The following is a 21385-nucleotide window of genomic DNA, read 5'->3' as shown; positions in this document are numbered from 1 at the left end:
ACCATCAAAATATAGAAAAATTCAAGGGGTCTGAATACTTTCAAAATGGCACTGTATACATATATATTATTTTTTGTATGTACGTGCTGGGCTTCAGCTGAGATTATTCTTACAGAGTATATACACTACCGGTCAAAAGTTTTAGAACACCTCCATTTTTATAGTTTTTACAAAAGTTCACACAGTTTGTCTTAATGTACTCTGAAATGAAAGCATATAACAAATAAACAATTGGAGACAGAAAATAAATCAGGGAATCTTTTAGTTTAACAAAATGTTATCGTCAAAGTAGCCACCTTTTGCAGACATAACAGCCAAACACACATTCTTTCTACAACGGAAATCAAATATAGTTCAGAAAGTTCTTCCCAACACGGTTGCAGAAGTTCCCACAAATGTGTTGCACTTGTAGGTGGCTTTGCTTTCACCCTTCTGCCCAGTTCATCCTAAACCAGCTCGATGGGGTTTAAGTCTGGAGACTGTGCTGGCCATTCCATGATGTGCTGGCCATTACATGATGTGCTGGCCATTACATGATTTGAAGTCTACCGTCTTGTTCTTTTCTTATAAGGCACACTACAGTTCAAAAGTTTGGGGTCACTTAGAAATGTCCTTGTTTTTGAAAGAAAAGCAAATTTTGTTGTCCGTTAAAATAACATAAAATTGGTCAGAAATACAGTGTAGACATTGTTAATGTAAATTACTATTGTAGCTGGAAACTGCAGATTTTTTATGGAATATCTACATAGGCGTACAGAGGCCCATTATCAGCAACCATCACTCCTGTGTTCCAATGGCACATTGTGTTAGCTAATCCAAGTTCATCATTTTAAAAGGCTAATTTATCTTTACAAAACCCTTTTGCAATTATGTTAGCACAGCTGAAAACTGTTTTTCTAATTAAAGAAGCAATAAAACTTAGACTTGTTGAGTATCTGGAGCAGCAGCATTTGTGGGTTCGATTACAGGCTCCAAATGACCAGAAACAAATACCTTTCTTCTGAAACTCGTCAGTCTATTGTTGTTCTGAGAAATTAAGGCTATTCCATGCAAGAAATTGCCAAGTAACTGAAGATCTTGTACAATGCTGTGTACTACTCCCTTCACAGAACAGCGCAAACTGGCTCTAACCAGAATAGAAAGAGTGGGAGGCCCTGGTGCACAACTGAGCAAGAGGACAAGTACATTAGAGTGTCTAGTTTGAGAAACAGACGCCTCACAATATCTCAAATGGTAGCTTCATTAACCTCTTAAGCCTACGGGGGCGCTATTTCATTTTTGGATAAAAAGACGTTCCCGTTTTAAGCGCAATATATCGTCACAAAAAGATGCTCGACTATGCATGGAATTGGTAGCTTTGGAAAGAAGACACTCTGACGTTTCCAGAACTGCAAAGATTTTCACTGTGAGTGCCCCAGAACTCATGCTACAGGCGAAACCAAGATGTTTCTGCAACCAGGAAATGAACAGGATTTCTGAGGCACCAATTTGCATAATCTCCTTATATGGCTGTGAATGGGACAGGAATGAGCCTGCCCTTTCTATCGTTTCCCCAAGGGGTCTGGAGCATTGTGACGTATTTGCAGGCATATCATTGGAAGATTGACCATAAGAGACTACATTTTCCAAGTGTCCCGCACGGTGTCCTGCGTGGAAATTGATGCGCAAAACTCAGGTGCTGGTATTTTTCCATGGAATTCAGAGACAAACCATGCTTCCACGAACGGCATATCAATGAAGAGATATGTGAAAAAACACCTTGGGGATTGATTCAAACAACGTTTGCCATGTTTCGGTCGATATTATGGAGTTAATTCGGAAAAAAGTTAGACGTTTTGGTGACTGAATTTTCGGTTCGTTTCGGTAGCCAAATGTGTAGTAACAAAACGGAGCAATTTGTCCTACACAAAGAATCTTTCAGGAAAAACTGGACATCTGCTATGTAACTGAGAGTCTCCTCATTGAAACATCTGAAGTTCTTCAAAGGTAAATTATTTTATTTGATTACTTTGCTGGTTTTTGTGAAAATGTTATGTGCTAAATGCTACGCTAATGCTACGCTAAATGCTACGGCAGCCATTATCACTCTTACACAAATTATTGATTTGCTATGGTTCAAAAGCATATTTTGAAAATCTGAGATGACAGTGTTGTTAAGAAAAGGCTAAGCTTGAGAGCAGGCATATTAATTTCATTTGCGATTTTGAGAAATCGTTAACGTTGCGTTATGGTAATGAGCCTGAGGGTGTAGTTACGCTCCCGGATACGGTATCAGTAGTTCAGAGAGGTTAAATAGTACATGCAAAAAAACAGTCTCAATGTCAACTGTGTCATGACGTTGGTTTATGACAGTCATAAATACCTCTTCCCCCCTTTTTCCTCTCTCTACCCTACAGATGTTACATTTGCAAACCCTTGGTTAACATAGAGATTCTGGGAACATCAGAAGGTAGGGGGAAATGAACAATATTCTGGTAATCTGACCAATTGAACATATATGCGGTGGTACTTAATGAATATGTCAGTTCGGTTGTCATCTGAGACATTCTCATCAATGATAAGATGACAAAATCTACAGTGGAAAGTCTACACATCAGAGTTATCGGATTCACATGGAATTGTTGTTCAATTTAAATGTTTGAATATGAAATTATTCATGATGGGATGAAATGTGATTTTAGCTTCTAAAATGTGAGATTTGGGTTTTCATAAGATAGGGATCTGCTCAATCAGTGGCCCGCCCGTTTCAAACACGCCCTCCTCTCCCTTCCTATATAAGCCCTTAGGATCAAGCAATATAACCTCCTGTTCAGAGGACGTTAGGACAACGGTCCGATGTCAGAATGGTTCAGATAATAACTACAGAACGAAGCCAACATCAGCTTTGGTTGCGAATGGTATGAACTTTGAACTCTTATTCCCTACAGAAGTGATACCTCCTAGCCGTTGAGTTAGCAACAGATGCTGCAAACGAGGGTTAGGAAGGAACAGACAGAGTATCCCGTCTACCACACCACGACGTTACTACAACGAGTCAATTTACCAGCAGAGACATTCTTCAAAGGACTCGGTTGGGCAACACGGCCTTCCATCTACCACCAACCTACTGAAGCACAGAGTAAATATTTATTGCATGTTCCTTTTCCAAATGGGCGGTAATTTAGAATGTATAAGATACTGTAATTACGATAGCACAGCTTCGCCCTTTGTTCCTCAGTCTTCCCGCTCTTTCACTCAAACCCAGCTCCTTTTCTTTTGTGTAACAAGCTGTCATATCTGTTCCGCCCGCTAGGGACGTTTTCCTTTATGACGTCATGTGTAATCAAGTTATGATTTAATTATGTGTATGTGTAATTAATTAGGTATTTAGTAAACTAATAATTAAACCCAATTTTGTATTGCTGATTCAAATTGTTAGCCAGGGTTCGTGCAGATAACCAAGAATTTACAACTTTCAGATGAGACTGAATTAAGATGACGATTAATATTGACTGCTATCGATGTAAAATATTACTAGGTCTTTAAGAGTTTATTCGGAAGATAACAGCTCTATAAATATTATTTAGTGGTGCCCGACTCTCTAGTTATTTACATTTACATGATTAGCTCAATCAGGTAATATTAATTACGAATAAATTATTTTATAGAATGGCATGTCATATCACTTAATCCGGCATAGCCAAAGACACGACAATTGTGAAAAGGTGACTCCGGGATGCTGGCCTTCTAGGCAAAGAAAAATCCATATCTCAGACTGGCCAATGAAAAGAAAAGATTAAGATAGGCAAAAGGACAGACACTGGACAGAGGAACTCTGCCTAGAAGGCCAACATCCCGGAGTCGCCTGTTGACGTTGAGACTGGTGTTTTGCGCTTACCTTTGTACCATTTCAGGTTATTCACTGGACTTTAACTGCTTAAATTTCAGTAAAAACTGGAAAAATGGGGATGTTCTAAAACTTTTGACCGGTAGTGCATTTGTGCAGGCTGCAATTGTTCCTTGACTAACACCAATCATTCTCACTGTTGTTAATTCTAATGTTGTAACGTCTAATAGTAACTGTATCCACTGGCGAATTGGGAGGAAGGTGATTGCCATCTAAGAGCCAACATCTTTTTTTTGTGGCAGTGCTGCCTGCCAGCAGTAATCTTCTCTGATTGATTGAGAGATTCAAGGAGCCATCATCATTGAGTAACACAGTAATATTTACATTCATGCACTTTGAAATGTATGTTGTAACTTTGTCCCAGAAGAATTTAATTGAAGGGCACTCCAACATCATATGAAGAAATGTGCTTAGCTGATATGAAGGGACACAGTGAACAGGTAAGAGTTGGAGCCAATTTCATCGTAAAATGTTTCCTTGGTGTTAAATACAGTCTGTGAACAAAGGTTAAATGTTTGATGGTTCGGATTACGGGATGCCAAGGTAAAAATGTTCCATATTCTATTCCAGTTAAAGTGCTGTTCAGATTCACTTAGATCTGTGGATGATATTTTAATGGCTAGCTCAGAATATGAGCTTTCCAAAAGTAGATTATACATTATAGAGATCAGTCCTTTCGGGAACCCAGATAATTTATTTATAAATCCCATCATTGGATGGTTCGGTAGTTGGGTTTCCCAAGAGTCCCTAGGCCAACATAGCTGACCTAAGTTGTAAATATAGAAAAAAGGACTTGCCTGGTAATGTGTCTTTCAAATCTTTACTGTCCATGATAATCGGTAAGGGTACAGACTACACATTTGGACCTTTGGGAGGATGCAAAAGGCCGTCCTCCAGATCACAAGGCATTATTGTGAAATATGACATGTCTAACAGCGCTGCAAGTTGTTGTTTTTTTACCTTGACATGTGGAACAGGCGTTTGAACGGAAAATACCGTATCGCCATCTGCCACTAGCGACAGTGAGCAACGGGGAAGCAGAGCCAAGCTTGACTACACTGTTCTCCCAGAGAAAGAAGCAGCACACGGGCACCGGATGAAACGATTGATGTCAAGTACAAGATTCCATTATGAAATGTTAAGTTAACAAGACCTCGTTGGGTAACACCGGCTGGCTAAAGAAAAAAAATAATGCTGTAGGTGTGAACACATTTGTAATAAGCTATTAGTAGGACTCCCTCCTATAGGAGATATGAGTTGACCACCCAACCATAATACCTGTAATAAACTTATGGACCATCATGGTCATACAATGCTAATACAAGTTCTCCTCACATAGTCAAAAGCTAAGCTTTGGCTGCATATACTGTATGCAACGGTAAGTCATCTCTTTGCCGTTACATACTGTACAGTAGGTTATATGTAGTCTTAGAAAGAAGTTGTTCTTCACAGCACTGAGTCAGACGTGGGTAGACTGGCATTCCAGAAAGTTCTCTCCACAGCTGCTTGGCCTTTATAGACAGCAGGTGGGCAGGCGGCAGCTTGAAAGTTTATTCTCCCTCCCTACTGAAGCAGTGGGGGAGACAGAGAGGGAGAGAGGGTAGGCATCACGCTGAGTCCAGCAGCCTGACTGGGCCTCGTTCACCTTGAAACAAATTAGCTCGCGCCTAGCGCTCGTCTCTGCCTGGGTCGAGCCCTGCAATCTCCACATACACCAACACGAACCTGTCAGCCTGAGTTTCACAAATAAGGAGGGGTCGAGGGAGGGTGATAAGCCAGCGTATTTAGTTTGAAAGTGAGATGCAGGTGTGACATATGCCTGGTAAAGGAAGGTTAATGGTGGATTGGCCCTCTGAGACAAAGCAGACTGAAAAGGAGAGGAGGCTCGTGTTAAGGGCCTGACTACCAGGGCTATGTCACTCACACGGTAAGAGAGAGCACAACAAGCCAAAAGATGGGTTGGGATAGCTTGGCAACATCCACAGACCAGATGATAATGATATCTGGCATGAACATCAGCAAAGGAGAGCATGGTTACCGTGTTGCTAGCAAATGATATGACAGGCAGGGCACACGACAGCAAATGGTGTGCAGTGTTGTACAGTATACCAGTACCACGGTAATACCACGGTACCAAAACACGATGATACTTATGATACCAACATTTCAGAATATAAGTATTTCGCTACACCCGCAATACAATCTGCGAAATATGTGTATGTGACCAATACAATTTGATTTTCATATGATACTACCAAGTTTTTCAGCCCTACCGATCTAAAGAACCGGTTGGCGCCGTTATAAAAATGTTTATCAAGTCAATTTTGTTTCATGAATTCAGTTGAATTCAAGCAAGTCACTAGTCTCTTGCATGCACAGATCCAATAATATCCACTTCAGTTATAAGCGCTTATCACGTGGCAGCTGTAATCAGCCAGACGCATCCCCTACATGCCCGACCCCTCAGAGCCAATTTATGCTTGATTCTAAAACGTAGTCAGTGGCTCCGTATGGAGGGTGTGACACAATTGTGGAGCCTCCGGAGGCATGCAGAGGTCAAATTTTACTCCGTACCGCACCGCTGTGCACCTCCCAATTTTTGGGCATGATTGGCATGATTGGTTGATGGTAGGTGGGGGCGGGAGGTCATGTATAACACAAAGTAATTTCCTTGACAACAGCTATGCTCAACAGGCCATATGGCGGCGCACAAATGACTCAGTGTCTTCCGGGTTAAGGGAGGGTTTGGCCGGGGTCGGCCGTCATTGTAAAATAAGAATTTGTTCTTAACCGACTTGCCTAGTTAATAAAGGTTAAATTCAAAATGTATTTGAAAAAAAACAGCTCTGCGAAGCATAAATATCCTGACTTCTGCAGTGGCCATATCACAATAAATGCTGCACGGCCAAAGCATGGAGTGCCTGAACTCACCTGCTTCTCTCCGTCCTCTTTTCACGCGGGTCTATTCCTCCGTCAGTTTTTTTTGTAAATAATTTAGCCGTGATGTCGAGCGGGGATGCAGACCCAGATCAGTCTTCTGTTGTTAGATTTGTACATTTGTTACATTGGAGCAGTGTGCAAAGCGAACAATTTTGATACATTGTATAATTGAATTGCCTGTTATAACCAAGAGCACAGACCAGTCTGAGTGGACTTTGCAAGTTCACTGTCATGCAGCCTCAGAGTGTCAGTGGGAAAATGGAGCACCACTTGGCGACAGGCAATACTACTTGCAGCTTTAGAGCAAAGAAAACGGCTGTCTCCTAGCCTAAATTATAAAAAACATAATAATACCCATATTACCCCAGATGGCTTTTTATATCATTTCACAAACCGTAACGTGGGCCGTTTTAATTAAAGTAATCCCGAGTCGCTAAATATTGGTGTGATAACAAACAATGTTGTTCAGTAATGTTAACTAGCTAGCTAACAACCTGGTCATTTGACAGTAGGTTTAGGCTAATTTGATTGGCACAGGAAGAAAGGAAAAGGGTCTGCTTCAATAGGTAGGATTCATTTAGGGCTAATGTAAGCCTAAACTATCTAGAACAATCTATTTCTTTCTGATGCTCCTTAAATTCAGTTTGGTGCCTAACTCTTTCAAAAGTTGGGAGCAGTGTGTGTTTGTGGGAGAAAGAGTGGTGTGTGTTTATGAGAGTGAGGGAGACAGAGAGAGGAAGAGAGAGAGAGTGTGTGTGCATGTGTCTGTGTTAACTGAAGAGTAAAGAAGGTTTCATGAGGTGTTTTCCCCTTACTGACATGCAGGTCCTTATGAATGTATATCACAGGAGGTTGGTGGAACCTTAATAGGGGAGGACGGGCTCCATCAAACACATGGTTTCTATATGTTTGATGCCTTTCCATTTGCGCCGTTCCAGTCATTACTATGAGCCATCCTCCCTTCACCAGCCTCCACTAATGAATATTCCGGGAAGACCTTTGCAAATATGAGCAAATCAGCCATTCTATGCAGTATTCCATTATACACTGAACAGTATGAAGTCAAATTCAATGTGTTGTAACGTGAACAAGCGTCCTGGGTGGGGGGGGGGGGGGGGGGGGAGAACAGGATGCTTGGCCACTGATTTTTCCCCCACCGTGGTATCACGTTACTACTTGGTGTCGTGATACGTGGCCTGGTATGGTATTGTTTGTAAAATGTTGGTATCAGTGTGCAGTGCATGCTTCCTTGCCATAGAGGGAAAAAGGAATCAACAAAAAAATGGCGCCGGAGGGAATGGCCTCCATTTTACGGTCTCCTAACCAAGTGTGCTATTATGTGGGGGTTTTTCACGATATTTGTAAATTATTTTGTACATAATGTTTCTGCAACCGTATCTTACGGAAGAAAAGAGCTTCTGGATATCAGGACAGCGATCACTCACCTCAGATTAGACAAAGATTTCTTCAACAACAACAACATTAACAACAAGCAGGACTCAAACGATATTCTCCAAACACCCCACAGGACAGACATCACAATTATTCGCAAAAGGAAGCGACGCAGAGGACGAAGATCCGGATGCCTCATCTGGACCCGGAGAAGACAACTAGGAAAGCTGCCGTTACCGTCAATATTACTCACCAACGTGCAGTCATTGGACAATAAACTAGACGAGGTAAGATCACGAATATCCTACCAACGGGACATCAAAAACTGTAATATCCTATGCTTCACGGAATCGTGGCTGAATGACGACATGGATATTCAGCTAGCGGGATACACGCTGCACCGGCAGGATAGAACAGCACACTCCGGTAAGACGAGAAGGGGGGCGGTCTGTGCATATTTATAAACAACAGCTGGTGCACGAAATCCAAGGAAGTCTCTAGATTTAGCTCGCCTGAAGTAGAGTATATTGTGATAAACTGCAGACCACACTACTTGCCTAGAGAGTTCTCAGCTATACTTTTCGTGGCTGTTTATTTACCACCACAGACAGATGCTGGCACTAAGACCGCACTCAGTCAGCTGTATAAGGAAATAAGCAAACAGGAAACCACTCACCCAGAGGCGGCGCTCCTTAGTGGCCGGAGACTTTAATGCAGGGAAACTTAATCTCTATAATGCAGTTCTACCAAATCTCTATCAACATGTTAAATGTGCAACCAGAGAGAAATAAATTCTAGATCACCTGTACTCCACACACAGAGATGCGTACAAAGCTCTCCCTCACCCTCCATTTGGTAAATCCGACCACAACTCTATCCTCCTGATTCCTGCTTACAAGCAAAAATTAAAGCAGGAAGCACCAGTGACTCGGTCTATAAAAAAATGGTCAGATGAAGCAGATGCTAAACTACAGGACTGCTTTGCTATCACAGACTGGAACATGTTCCGGGATTCTTCTGATGACATTGAGGAATACACCACATCAGTCACTGGCTTTATCAATAAGTGCATTGAGGACGTCGTCCCCACAGTGACTGTACGTACATACCCCAACCAGAAGCCATGGATTACAGTCAACATTCGCACTGAGCTAAAGGGTAGAGCCGCGTCTTTCAAGGTGCGGGACTCTAGCCCGGAAGCTTACAAGAAATCACGCTATGCCCTGCGACGAACCATCAAACAGGCAAAGCGTCAATACAGGGCTAAGATTGAATCATACTACACCGGCTCAGACGCTCGACGGATGTGGCAGGGCTTGCAAACTATTACAGACTACAAAGGGAAGCACAGCCGCGAGCTGCCCAGTGACACGAGCCTACGAGACGAGCTAAATCACTTCGAGGCAAGCAACACTGAGGCATGCATGAGAGCATCAGCTGTTCCGGACGACTATGTGATCACGCTCTCCGTAGCCGACGTGAGTAAGACCTTTAAACAGGTCAACATACACAAGGCTGCGGGGCCAGACGGATTACCAGGACGTGTGCTCCGGGCATGTGCTGACCAACTGACAGGTATCTTCACCGACATTTTCAACATGTCCCTGATTGAGTCTGTAATACCAACATGCTTCAAGCAGACCACCATAGTCCCTGTGCCCAAGAACACAAAGGCAACCTGCCTAAATTACTACAGACCCGTAGCACTCACGTCCGTAGTCATGAAGTGCTTAGAAAGGCTGGTCATGGCTCACATCAACACCATTATCCCAGAAACCCTAGACCCAATCCAATTTGCATACCACCCAAACAGATCCACAGATGATGATATATCTATTGCACTCCACACTGCCCTTTCACACCTGGACAAAAGGAACACCTATGTGAGAATGCTGTTCATTGACTACAGCTCAGTGTTCAACACCATAGTCTCCTCAAAGCTCATCACCAAGCTAAGGATCCTGGGACTAAACACCTCCCTCTGCAACTGGATCCTGGACTTCCTGACAGGCCGCCCCCAGGTGGTGAGGGTAGGTAGCAACACATCTGCCACGCTGATCCTCAACACTGGAGCTCCCCAGGGGTGCGTGCTCAGTCCCCACCTGTACTCCCTGTTCACCCACGACTGCATGGCCAGGCACGACTCCAACACCATCATTAAGTTTGCTGACGATACAACAGGGGTAGGCCTGATCACCGACAAGACAGCCTATAGGGAGGATGTCAGAGATCTGGCCGGGTGGTGCCAGAATAACAACCTATCCCTCAACGTAACCAAGACTAAGGAGATGATTGTGGACTACAGGAAAAGGAGCACCGAGCACGTCCCCATTCTCATCGATGGGGCTGTAGTGGAGCAGGTTGAGAGCTTCAAATTCCTTGGTGTCCACATCAACAACAAACTAGAATGATCCAAACACACCAAGACAGTCGTGAAGACGGCACGACAAAGCCTATTCCTGAACAGGTAACCAAATGGTTACCCAGACTATTTGTATTGTGTGCCTCCCCCACCCCCAACCCCCCTCTTTTACGCTGCTGCTACTCTCTGTTTATCTTATATGCATATTCACTTTAACTATACATTCATGTACATACTACCTAAATTGGCCCGACCAACCAGTGCTCCCGCACATTGGCTAACCGGGCTATCTGCATTGTGTCCCACCACCCGCCAACCCCTCTTTTTACGCTTCTGCTACTCTCTGTTCATCATATATGCATAGTCACTTTAACGATACCTACATACTACCTCAATAAGCCTGACTAACAGGTGTCTGTATAGAGCCTTGCTACTCTTTTTTCAAATGTCTTTTTACTGTTTTATTTCTTTACTTACCTACACACACACAGTTTTTCCCCCGCACCATTGGTTAGAGCCTGTAAGTAAGCATTTCACTGTAAGGTCTACCTGTTGTATTCGGCGCACGTGACAAATAAACTATGATTTGATCATTACCGAAGTTCTGTCGTCCTTAAGAGCAGGTTATCTATCCAACACATTCATATAAACCCATTCATTCGTCGCACCTCAATGACATACTCCCACTGAAACATTTGCAAACGAATCTTGCCTTTATGCAGGGCTTCCAGGCTGTAATACCATAAACCGCACCACATACCTGGCTATATATACATAAAACTGCTGAAATGTTCCATGTACAGCCAAGCGAGACATTGTTGATATGATCTCATTAACAGTATGCAATATATGAGCTCAGCTTTAACAAGGGGAAAGGAAAAAAAGATGTCTGGATGGCTCAAAAGGCTGGAGACAGAGAGAAGAACAAACTAGTAACCCTACTGTCTAGCGTCTATTTCGGTCTTCATTATAACCATGTTCAAGTCTAGCATGCAGCCCATTATCGTTCACTGAACACAGACTTTATGTAAGATTAAAAACTCTCCTGTACAGTATATACAGGCTGTAACATTATCAAAGTTGGGTAGAACTTTGTCAAACTTCCAAATCAGAGTACTTAGGAGGTTAAAAATGGATGAACCCCTGTACTTTTTGGTTGCCATGGCGCCTAATGGCAGCCTGTGTAGTTTACTCCTGCTAATGTATCCGTAATGATTTGTTTTATTTGTTCATATTATGTGTATTATTTTTAATATATATATATATATTTTTTTATAGCTAATCAAGTATTGAACACATTTATTTTTACCAACAAGTTAGTTTATTTTTATCAACTCCTTTAATCAACTAGCTAATTGTTCAGATTCGAAAACCGGCCCAAATCTTCAAAGATCCTCATCTCATTTTCTTTCGGGCTGGAACAAAGACTCAGAACCGGCAGCAACCCTCATTCACTACACAGAAGGGGTTAGGAAACTATTACTCAAACTAAAGTGTTGTGTGTGCACTCCCAGTGAGTGCAGTACAACATGCCCACCGGAGATGGATGACAAAAGACACTGGCCACGTCTCTGCAGGCTGCTCCTCAGGCAGTTGGAAACACCGCGAGACCCACAAGGCAAATCTGAAAACGCAGAGTGGATTTCAGTACCTCTTCAGACACTTCATGCATATCCTGTTCCATCTACAGCTCCCTTGCCTATCAGAATGGAACTATTTATTGTCTAGTCTCTCACTAATAAATCCCTACTGCTGCACAACCACGTAGTAGACAAGGAGCTTGACATGTACCTAACTGAAACCTGGCATCAGCCTGGGGTCTACTCAGCCATAAATAAGGCATGCCCACCTTCCTCAGCACTGGCATGGCCATCATATGCCAAGTTGAACTGAAAAGGTCCCACCTGCCTGAACTGTGCTCTTCTGTACGTCTCGCTGTAAAATCCAAACGCTCTACTCCACCTCAGCCAACATTGTGATTCTAGGAGACTTCAATATCCACGTTGACTCTCCCTCATGTCACTACTGCTGAGTTTCTGAATTGACCTGAAGCTACTTGTTGATGCCACCACGCACACCTGTGGGGACACTTGACCTGGTCATCACGGACTCTGCCCCAAACAACGACATGCAGGTATATGACCTAAGTGTGTCTGACCACAAGGTTGTCGCACTGGACTTGACATTCCTTCCCCTTTAACCAAGTCCAAGCACGTGTTTCCAGAACTGGAAAAACATCGACCCAGCCAGCTTGTCAGAGGACATCTTGAACCTGTCTCCTCCAGCTTTTTTGTCAGTGAATGAAACGGTGGAGGTTTTACAACCAATCCCTGAGCAGTGTGCTTGACCTCCATACATCGCATTCGCTCGCTTAGCTCCCTGGTTTACTCCAGAACTGAGAAAAACAAAATCCACTAGTCGCATCATGGAACGGCATCTCAGAAACTCAAGACTTCATTGTCCACAAATGGGCCTTTCAAGAGCACCATACAGCCTATTCCAAGGCCATGAAAGAGGCGTGGTCAACGTTCTACTCCAACCTCATCAATAAAAATCCTGGAAACTCAAAGCACCGGTTTCCCACCATAAACCATCTTTTGAAAACCCAGTCCCAGATGGAGACAGCAGAAGAGCAGTGTAACAGCTTCATTTACTTTTTTTTAAACAAAGGTTAGCAACATCAAATCTTTCATCTCCTGCTCTACTACTCCGTCTCCTCCTGCCCTCGACCCTCCACGAACACCACCTCAGCCCCTCTCCTGTTTCATTGACCCAGGGAGGTATTAATGAAAACCTACTCCTGTACCTTGGATCCTATTCCAAAAGCCCTGCTCCAACCATGCATCCCTGCACTGATAACCCAGATTGTTAACCACTCCCTCCAATCTGGCAGTGTCCCACCTGCATTTAAGACCACTGTCATCAGCTGTCTTCTGAAGAAGCCCACCTTAGATCCAGAAGTGCTAACCAATTACAGGCCAATACCCAACCTCCCCTTTCTCTCCAAGGTGTCTGTACAGCTCCAGGACCATCTCAATCAGAATATCCTGTTTGAGAAGTTCCAGTCAGGCTTCCAGCCAACACCACAGTACTGAAACAGCCCTACTCAGGGTCACCAACAACCTGCTGATGGCAGCTGATGCAGGCACTCCGCGTCTCCTGATCCTCCTGGACTTGAGAGCAGTGTTTGACGCTGTCGACCACCCCATCCTCCTGGAACTCCTCCGGGACACCATCGGAATATCTGGACCACCAGCTCTGAGCTAGTTCCACCCAGACAGGATTGAGTATATGTCGCTAGGTGGGTCCAGGTCCCGGACCCACCACACCAACTGTGTGGTGTCCCACAAGGATCGGTTCTTGGACCAATCCCCATCGGTCGTTTCATTACCCTGCATGGAATCTCATTCCACTGCTATGCTGATGACACCCAGCTGCAGTGGTGGAAAAAGTACCCAATTCTCATACTTGCATAAAAGTAAAGATAAGTCACCCAGTAAAATACTACTTGAGTAAAAGTCTTTAATTTTAAATATACTTAAATATCAAAAGTAAATGTAATTGCTAAAATATACTTAAGTATCAAAAGTAAAAGTATAAATAATTTCAAATTCCTTATATTAAGCAAACCAGATGGAAAGATTTTTGTGTTTTGTTTTTTTACGGATAGCCATGGTCACACTCCAACACTCAAGACATAATTTACAACAAAGAATTTGTTCTCTTGATAAGTGCGTGAATGGGGCCATTTTCTTGTCCTGCTAAGCATTAAAAATGAAACAAGTACTTTTGGGTGTCAGGGAAAATGTATGAAGTAAAAAGTACATTATTTTCTTTAGGAATGTAGTGGAGTAAAAGTAAAAGTTGTAAAAAAATTGTAAAGTACAGATTTATTTTTTTCCAGATTTAAGTAGAACTTTAAATTATTTTTACTTAAAGTTATTTACACCACTGCCCAGCTGTCAGTAAAAACTGCCCCAAGTCCCTATGATGCATGTGCCATCGGGATCCCTGGCGGGAGTCTCCAGAAGCTCCAAAACATCCAGAACAACACTGCCAGGATCCTGATGAGAGTGCGGAAACACCATCACATCACCCCCATACTGGCATCTCTGCACTGGCTCCCAGTCTCATTTCAGATTGAAATGAAAACCCTCCTGCTGACTGTCCTGTGTATTTATGGCCTCCTTATCTTAACAAACTGCTCTCCCCCATTAACCCCACCCTCGGGTCAAGTGATAGCCTGCCAAGCCCCCAGGACCAAGCTCTGCTCCTTGGGGAACCTTTCTCTTTAGGATGGCTTGGTCAATAGCTGTGCTCCTTGGTGTCATTGTAGCGTCAGCTGTGTCAGTTGCCATGTCTAGTGTCAATTTTTCCCATTTTTATTTTATGCACAGATTATTCTGTAAAATGAAAATAATTATTATTACTTGTATTCTGTGGGAGCGTTCATGCTCCAAAATGGACTGCTAGGTTGTTTGTTCTGTGCAGCAAGCCGATCAGAGCTTTATGGCATTACGTCAAATAGTGTTTACACAAAGTGGGGCTGCCGTATTTGGACAACACTAAAACTGAGGTGTGGGAATACTGAAGGGGTGTTCTGTTGTTGACCATTTCAAATTCTGGCAATGAGTGTACAAACAGGAATTAACACAAAACACTATACATGTACAAATAGACACTGGAATTATCACAAAAGCAAGCCAATATACGTGTCCAAGCTAAACCCCACAGCTATTCATAACACAACTAGAATATACAGTAAATGGTGACTAGTCTCATATTTAGTCTCATATTTGAATGAGCTGATTGCATGTAGTTGTAAATGTCCCTATGTTCAATGCAAATTTTGACCGTCTGGCGATGATAGTAACTTGCATATGTGGTGGAGGGGAGATATTGTGTGTATGTCCCAAAATGTACCCTATTCCCTATATAGTGCACTAGTTTTGACCAGAGCCCTATGCACTACATAGATAATAGGGTGCCATTTGGAAAGTAGCCCAACACATGCAGTAAAAATGTGTCATAGAGCACCAGAGAGAATGTGAACATAATTTCAGTGGCTGCTCTGCTACATTAGAGGAACTCGCCTATTAGGCAGAGCACAGCCCAGAGCAGAGCACCAATGGCAGGACTCCCAAACCAGGGATCATGCTGAGGAGGATTCAGGTAAAATATGCATCACACCGACTAAATACAAGGTATTATTGGAAAGGCTTTTAGGTCATTATACCGACTAGAGCATTTCTCTTAGAAGCACTATGAGATGTGTTTAACAATCAAAATGAGATTTTACCATTGCAATTTTACTGTTGGATTATGTGCTACTGTTGATCTTGAAGTAACAGCCTTCAAAATCCTTTTCATTGTGCAGAGCCTGTGGTCTTGCAGTAACACTCTCAGTATCAGAGTAACGGTTCCCCACCGGAGACCGGGATACAATTCGACTGTTCTCCCACTTGCCTGTCTACCCCCTCTGTTTCCAAATGTCTAAAGATGAAGTGTAGAATGTAAAATATATATATTTTTTAAACTTAAGTAATAAAAATATGTTATCTATCTCAGAACCACTTATGTTTTCCACTGGAGTGAGATAACCAAGCTGCATGTTCAGAAAAAAGCCAATCATCTGTCATATCTTGTTGCTCCGGCTCTGATTTCCCTAGCTTATCTCCGGCAGTAACCATGGCGATGCAAGCCATACAGAACATCCTCGTTATCAGGGTCCTAGAGGACTCGCTGGAGTGTGGTATTTTCGTGGTGACCGTCCGCTGTGGAGACCGCCTCCTGCTGGACTTCTGGTGCCGGAAGCCCCCATTTTGGAACAGCCAGGTGGAACAGACAGACATCCAGTGCCAGGCTGGACCAGAGCCAAACCAGGGGATGGATTTTGTTCTGCGGGCCCTTCACAGAGCGCCTAACCTCCACAACATACACTACTGGGGCCCCTTTGTTGTCGGCCTGTGCCTGGACGCGCTGCCCTTCCGTTTTCGCCTCCCTCCCGAAACGCTCGGTGGCGGTATAGAGGAAGTGATGCAAGAATGTGGCGAGCTGGTGCTCATACGCTGAGGGGGCTCTGAACTGTATTGGTGGCTATAGCATATCATTCTTTCCAACCTGACTTTACTGGGCAGCTCTGACTCAGACATGGCCGAGTCAGTCAGTCAGTCCCAGATGGAAGCCCAGCCCACCCTGGTTCCTCTGGACTGCACTGTGGTCTCCCACCATCCCACGCCCACTCAGTTATATCCACCATCCACCCATCCCTCCCCCTTCCCTACTCTGTGTCTGCCCAGAGAAAGCCACCACCACGACATCACTGGCCTGACCACAGAGGCGATAGTGGGAAGAGCCGAACCGCTTTATAATGGAGGAGTCACCACTTCAAAAGGCAGTGTGGTGAAGCCGGATGAAAGATGAAAGAACAGACACTCTGGTTTAAGACTGGAGAAACAAAGCCTGAGCAAACAAGGCTAGTAGAGGGGGAGGAGAGGAGGAGGAGGGGGGGGGGGAACAAAGGAGAAAATGGCACCCTTGCCTTGCCCAAATTAGACTGACCTCCTTTCTAGGGAAAATATGGTCCTCAAAGGCCGATATCACACATAGTTACTCCAAGAGAACATTTTATGACAAGCCATAAGCAGTTAAAACAGAAAATTAGAAAACTATTTGGAAAGCGCAAACAAAATATTACTCAAGCGTATCACCCACCACCCCAGCCCTGTAGCCCCGACCAGATACTTACCATCATAGGTAAAGTAGGCCCCGTCCTTGAAGACTACGACCGATGGAAGCTCTGGCAAAGTCACTGACTGGATGGTGAAAACACATAAACACACATAATTCAAAGCGAATTCCATAAATCATCCCTTACTTTCTTAATTTATGGGCACCTGAACCATACGAGACAGCAGTCCTATTGGCGGCAAGCCATCCTAGCAAACTGTGGACCTCATGCCAAATAAACCTGCAAAAGCAGCATGCTCGCAGGCTTCACTGTCCCTATGGCATTTACCATATCATACTGCATGGAGAATGTCACAGCAGCACTGCTGGACTTTCACTTGTGAGTGCTGCCTTGTGTTCGACTAGCTAGCTATACGACTAAAACAATTATCAAAATCACAAGAAATCCCTCATTAGAAAAGTGATGAGAATGAAACTTTCAAATGCGCCGTTGATAAGTGGGGAAACAACCTAGCTGAAGAGCCAGGGGACATGCCACATTCTCAAGGCCGTTACCTCTGGTAAGACGTCTTCAGACGCAGAGAAGAAGTATGTATACACAATCAGCTCCGCAGCCATGTCGATATACTTCTCCTGCAAACGAGAAAAAACAGGTTGAAAGCTTCTTCTTCCCTGAGAATTGCCCTCTGTGTTAACTTGGTTTGGGACATTTATCAAGGTCGTCTAGCACGTTGTATAAACGGGCTTTTCCTCACTCTGAGAGAGCTTGGCAGCAGCAGTGTGGGCAGAAGCTTTATGATCCAATCAATAAATTCTAGCTAAATGCCATGACAGCTTTCAGTGGCATTGATTGGATGTTAAGATAACATTTCAGGCCCACAGAGAAGTGATAAACATATGGGGGGGAATGCATATCGAATTACTCAGAAAGCACAGTTAAATCAGGATGGTAGCTAACCAATACGCCAATGTAGTATGGATCGTCTTACTATATAATGTGTACTATGTGAGAGCTCCAACCTAGAATTCCAATTTCTTTTTACACCTCTGAATGGCAAATAACCTACTTGAACTGACTGGAATAAATGTATCGTTAACAAATTCCCATGATCACACTGGGAGAATATGAATCCTACTATGATTTCATGCACCGAATTACTTAACATAAATGTTTGTAGATTTTAATATTTTCCACTCAAAATGTCTGAAGGTATTGGGTCAAACCAACTTCGCACATATTATATTGCTACATATTGTTAACACACTCTCACTCCACACTTGGTTATGCTCTGTCTGGACCAGAGAAACTTCCAGAGCCCCTACCTTGAGAGGAGACTCCCCGCCGAAGTATACAAAGAGCACGTCATGTCTCTTCATCATATGGTCAAACATCTGCTTGCTTGGAAGTGCTCGGACTGCTGGCCTGAAGAGGACAGAAGACATGCACACAAACAGAAACACTATAGTTTGGATTATAAGATAATGTGTTTGCCATTAGTTAAAATTGCCTGAAGTTGAGAAAATGTTTACAAACAAAGTGAAACAGAGAGGAACTAACCTGAACATCTCATATTAGAACACTAATTTATTTATTGCTACGGACTGCCTACTGAACACGGCCATGTTTCTTTTCTAGTTGAACTCTAGTTTAATGTGTATGGTTCTGGTGCCATCTAGTGAACATCGCAGAAGCATGCAGTCAGAGGTGAAAACCCAGCCAGGTCTTTGACCCACCATTCCGACTGATCAGTCATCATTGGTCTAGTTTGGATTTTCCCGAGAGAGAGGAATCCCCTCAGGCTAAACTATTGACTGGCATTTGAAGAGACTTTAAAGGGCTAGGGTGGAAATTCACTGCATTCTTTTTTAATTTTAATTTTTTAAAATGTCACCCCCTTTTTCTCCCCATCCAATTGTTAGTAGTTACTATCTTGTCTCATCGCTACAACTCAGTCGGGAGAGACGAAGGTTGAAAGCCATGTGTCCTCCGAAACACAACCCAACCAAGCCGCACTGCTTCTTTAACACAGCGCGCATCCAACCCGGAAGCCAGCCGCACCAATGTGTCGGAGGAAACACTGCGCACCAGGCACGGTGGTTAGCATGCACTGCACCCGGCCCGCCACAGGAGTCGCTAGAGCACGATGAGACAAGAATATCCCTACCCGGCCAAACCCTCCCTAACCCGGACGACGCTAGGCCAATTGTGCGTCGCCCCATGGACCTCCCGGTCGTGGCCGGCTGCAACAGAGCCTGGGTGCGAACCCAGTGTCTCTGGTGGCACAGCTAGCACTGCGATGCAGTGCCCTAGACCACTGTGCCCTGGAAATTCACTGCATTCTAAGGGGGAGACATTTGTTGTATAGAGTTCCCATACAGCGTAATGTCCTATGTGTAGCCCATACAGCATAATGTCCTGTTTAGAAGACCACAGTATTCAGGGCATGTATAGTCATTTTTGTCTGATCATATCTATTCATATCGACTTACATAAGGGATTATGTACTCATTTATATCACCCATAAGAGATGTTGAAGCAACAGCGCATATGGTAAGAGTCCTACGACTTACCCTGCTACCCTGTTGGCGAATTCTACGATGTCATCCTTTGTCCTTGGCCCCTTGTAATTATAGGCAAGATCACCCTTTAGCCTGAGAAAGGAGGAGAGTGAGTGTGGCGGTGAGAAAGAGATTGAATAACACCAAGAAAAAGACTGTGAATTTCCTTCTTTATGCCAGTCCTTTTGTGAGGAGAAATGGACAGAATGGTACATTTGCATGAGAGAAAAACAAGATAAAAGCCTTTCATTTGGCCCTTTAATTGTTATGCTCGGTATCTAGTGCTTGTATGTGTGCATTCTGACAACCCACTCTGGGGTTGCTCTTTGTAGTGCTGTGAAAAGGCATGATAACAATGCCAAAGCTAAAAGAGATTACACTTCTCCAGCAAGTGTGAGTCAAATCCAAAATGACTCAAACCAAAATGTGATTCCAATCCAGAGGCAGGTCCATGGGTCAAAGTGATCCCTTTACGCAGAGGTCAGGGCTGTATGTATCAAGCGTCTCAGAGTAGGAGTGCTGATTTCAGATCAGGTTTGCCTTTAGATCACAACTAATTACATTACATGGGCAGGGGTATACCTGATCCAAGATCAGCACTCCCACTCAGAGATACTTGACACGTTCAGCCCCAGAATCTCTCTATTTGATCAGGGTTTTGGATAAGCGTCATCCAATTTCCAATAGCAGTACAGGAGAGAAAACAAGGGCCCTCTTCTCTTTCATTATAGAGTTACATCAACCACAACACTACCAGGATCAGACCCCAAAAGACCTGACAAATACATCCAGGAGTGTTTGCTAGGGACACGCCAGTACACAAGGCTATTTGGATCTATTCTAATGAACTCCGGGAGAGATGGAGTCTCAGGTCTGTATCTATATTTCTCTCCGGGGGAAGCTACCTAGTGTAGTCCCCTGAGAATATTTCATCACTCGCTTGGTTTAATGTGATGATTTCCCCCACTGTGATCATCTAACAGAGTTATCATGTTTGCTCAAACAGAACCTAAGTGTCCTACAGAAGCCTCAAATTAATAAAAGATTATACTGTGTTGTTGTCTGAAGAGGCTACAGCTTCTACTTCCTCAGGGATTTACAGCATCTTGCCAAAGTGTTCAGACCCCTTAGATGTCTTCACATTTTGTGTGAAAGTGGGATTAAAATGTATTTAATTGTCAACAATCTAAAAAATATATATTAAAAAACGCTGTGTGAATAAAATGGTATCACTAAAATATGGTCTTTGCGCAAATATTCAGCTCCCTGAGTCAATATGTTAGAAACATCTTTGGTATTGATTACAGCTGTCTTCTTGGGAAGGTCTTCAAATTGTGCAATATTTGCCCATCCTTTTTTTCTTCAAGCTCTAGCAATTTTCAAGTCTTAGCGTTATATTTTCAAGCAGGTTTAAGTCAAAACTGTAACTTGGCCACTCAGGAACATTCACAGTCTTCCTGGTAAGCAACTTTGGGATTTAGGTTATTGTCCTGCTAAAAGGTGAATTCCTCTACCAGCCTCTGGTGTAAGCAGACTGAAGCAGGTTTTCCTCTAGG

The 21385-nt window shown here is 43.4% G+C and overlaps 1 protein-coding gene across 2 annotated transcripts in view; it reads right to left on the bottom strand.

Moving 5' to 3' along the window:
• The window catches only part of tmx3b (thioredoxin related transmembrane protein 3b), a 66125-nt gene that overhangs the window by 32938 nt on the left and 11802 nt on the right, over nucleotides 1-21385 (bottom strand). For both annotated transcript variants that reach the window (XM_020494680.2, XM_031836083.1), the window contains exons 6-9: nucleotides 19842-19922; nucleotides 18594-18693; nucleotides 17826-17903; nucleotides 17329-17395 (exon numbers count right to left, since the gene is read on the bottom strand). In XM_020494680.2, the coding sequence (XP_020350269.2) occupies nucleotides 17329-17395; nucleotides 17826-17903; nucleotides 18594-18693; nucleotides 19842-19922 (326 nt within the window). The remainder of the gene's footprint in view (nucleotides 1-17328; nucleotides 17396-17825; nucleotides 17904-18593; nucleotides 18694-19841; nucleotides 19923-21385) is intronic.

The sequence above is a fragment of the Oncorhynchus kisutch genome, linkage group LG11 (genome assembly GCF_002021735.2).
Source record: "Oncorhynchus kisutch isolate 150728-3 linkage group LG11, Okis_V2, whole genome shotgun sequence".
NCBI lineage: Eukaryota > Metazoa > Chordata > Actinopteri > Salmoniformes > Salmonidae > Oncorhynchus > Oncorhynchus kisutch.
Note: the sequence above shows the minus strand (reverse complement) of the source record. Positions and strands in the feature narration are given on the sequence as shown.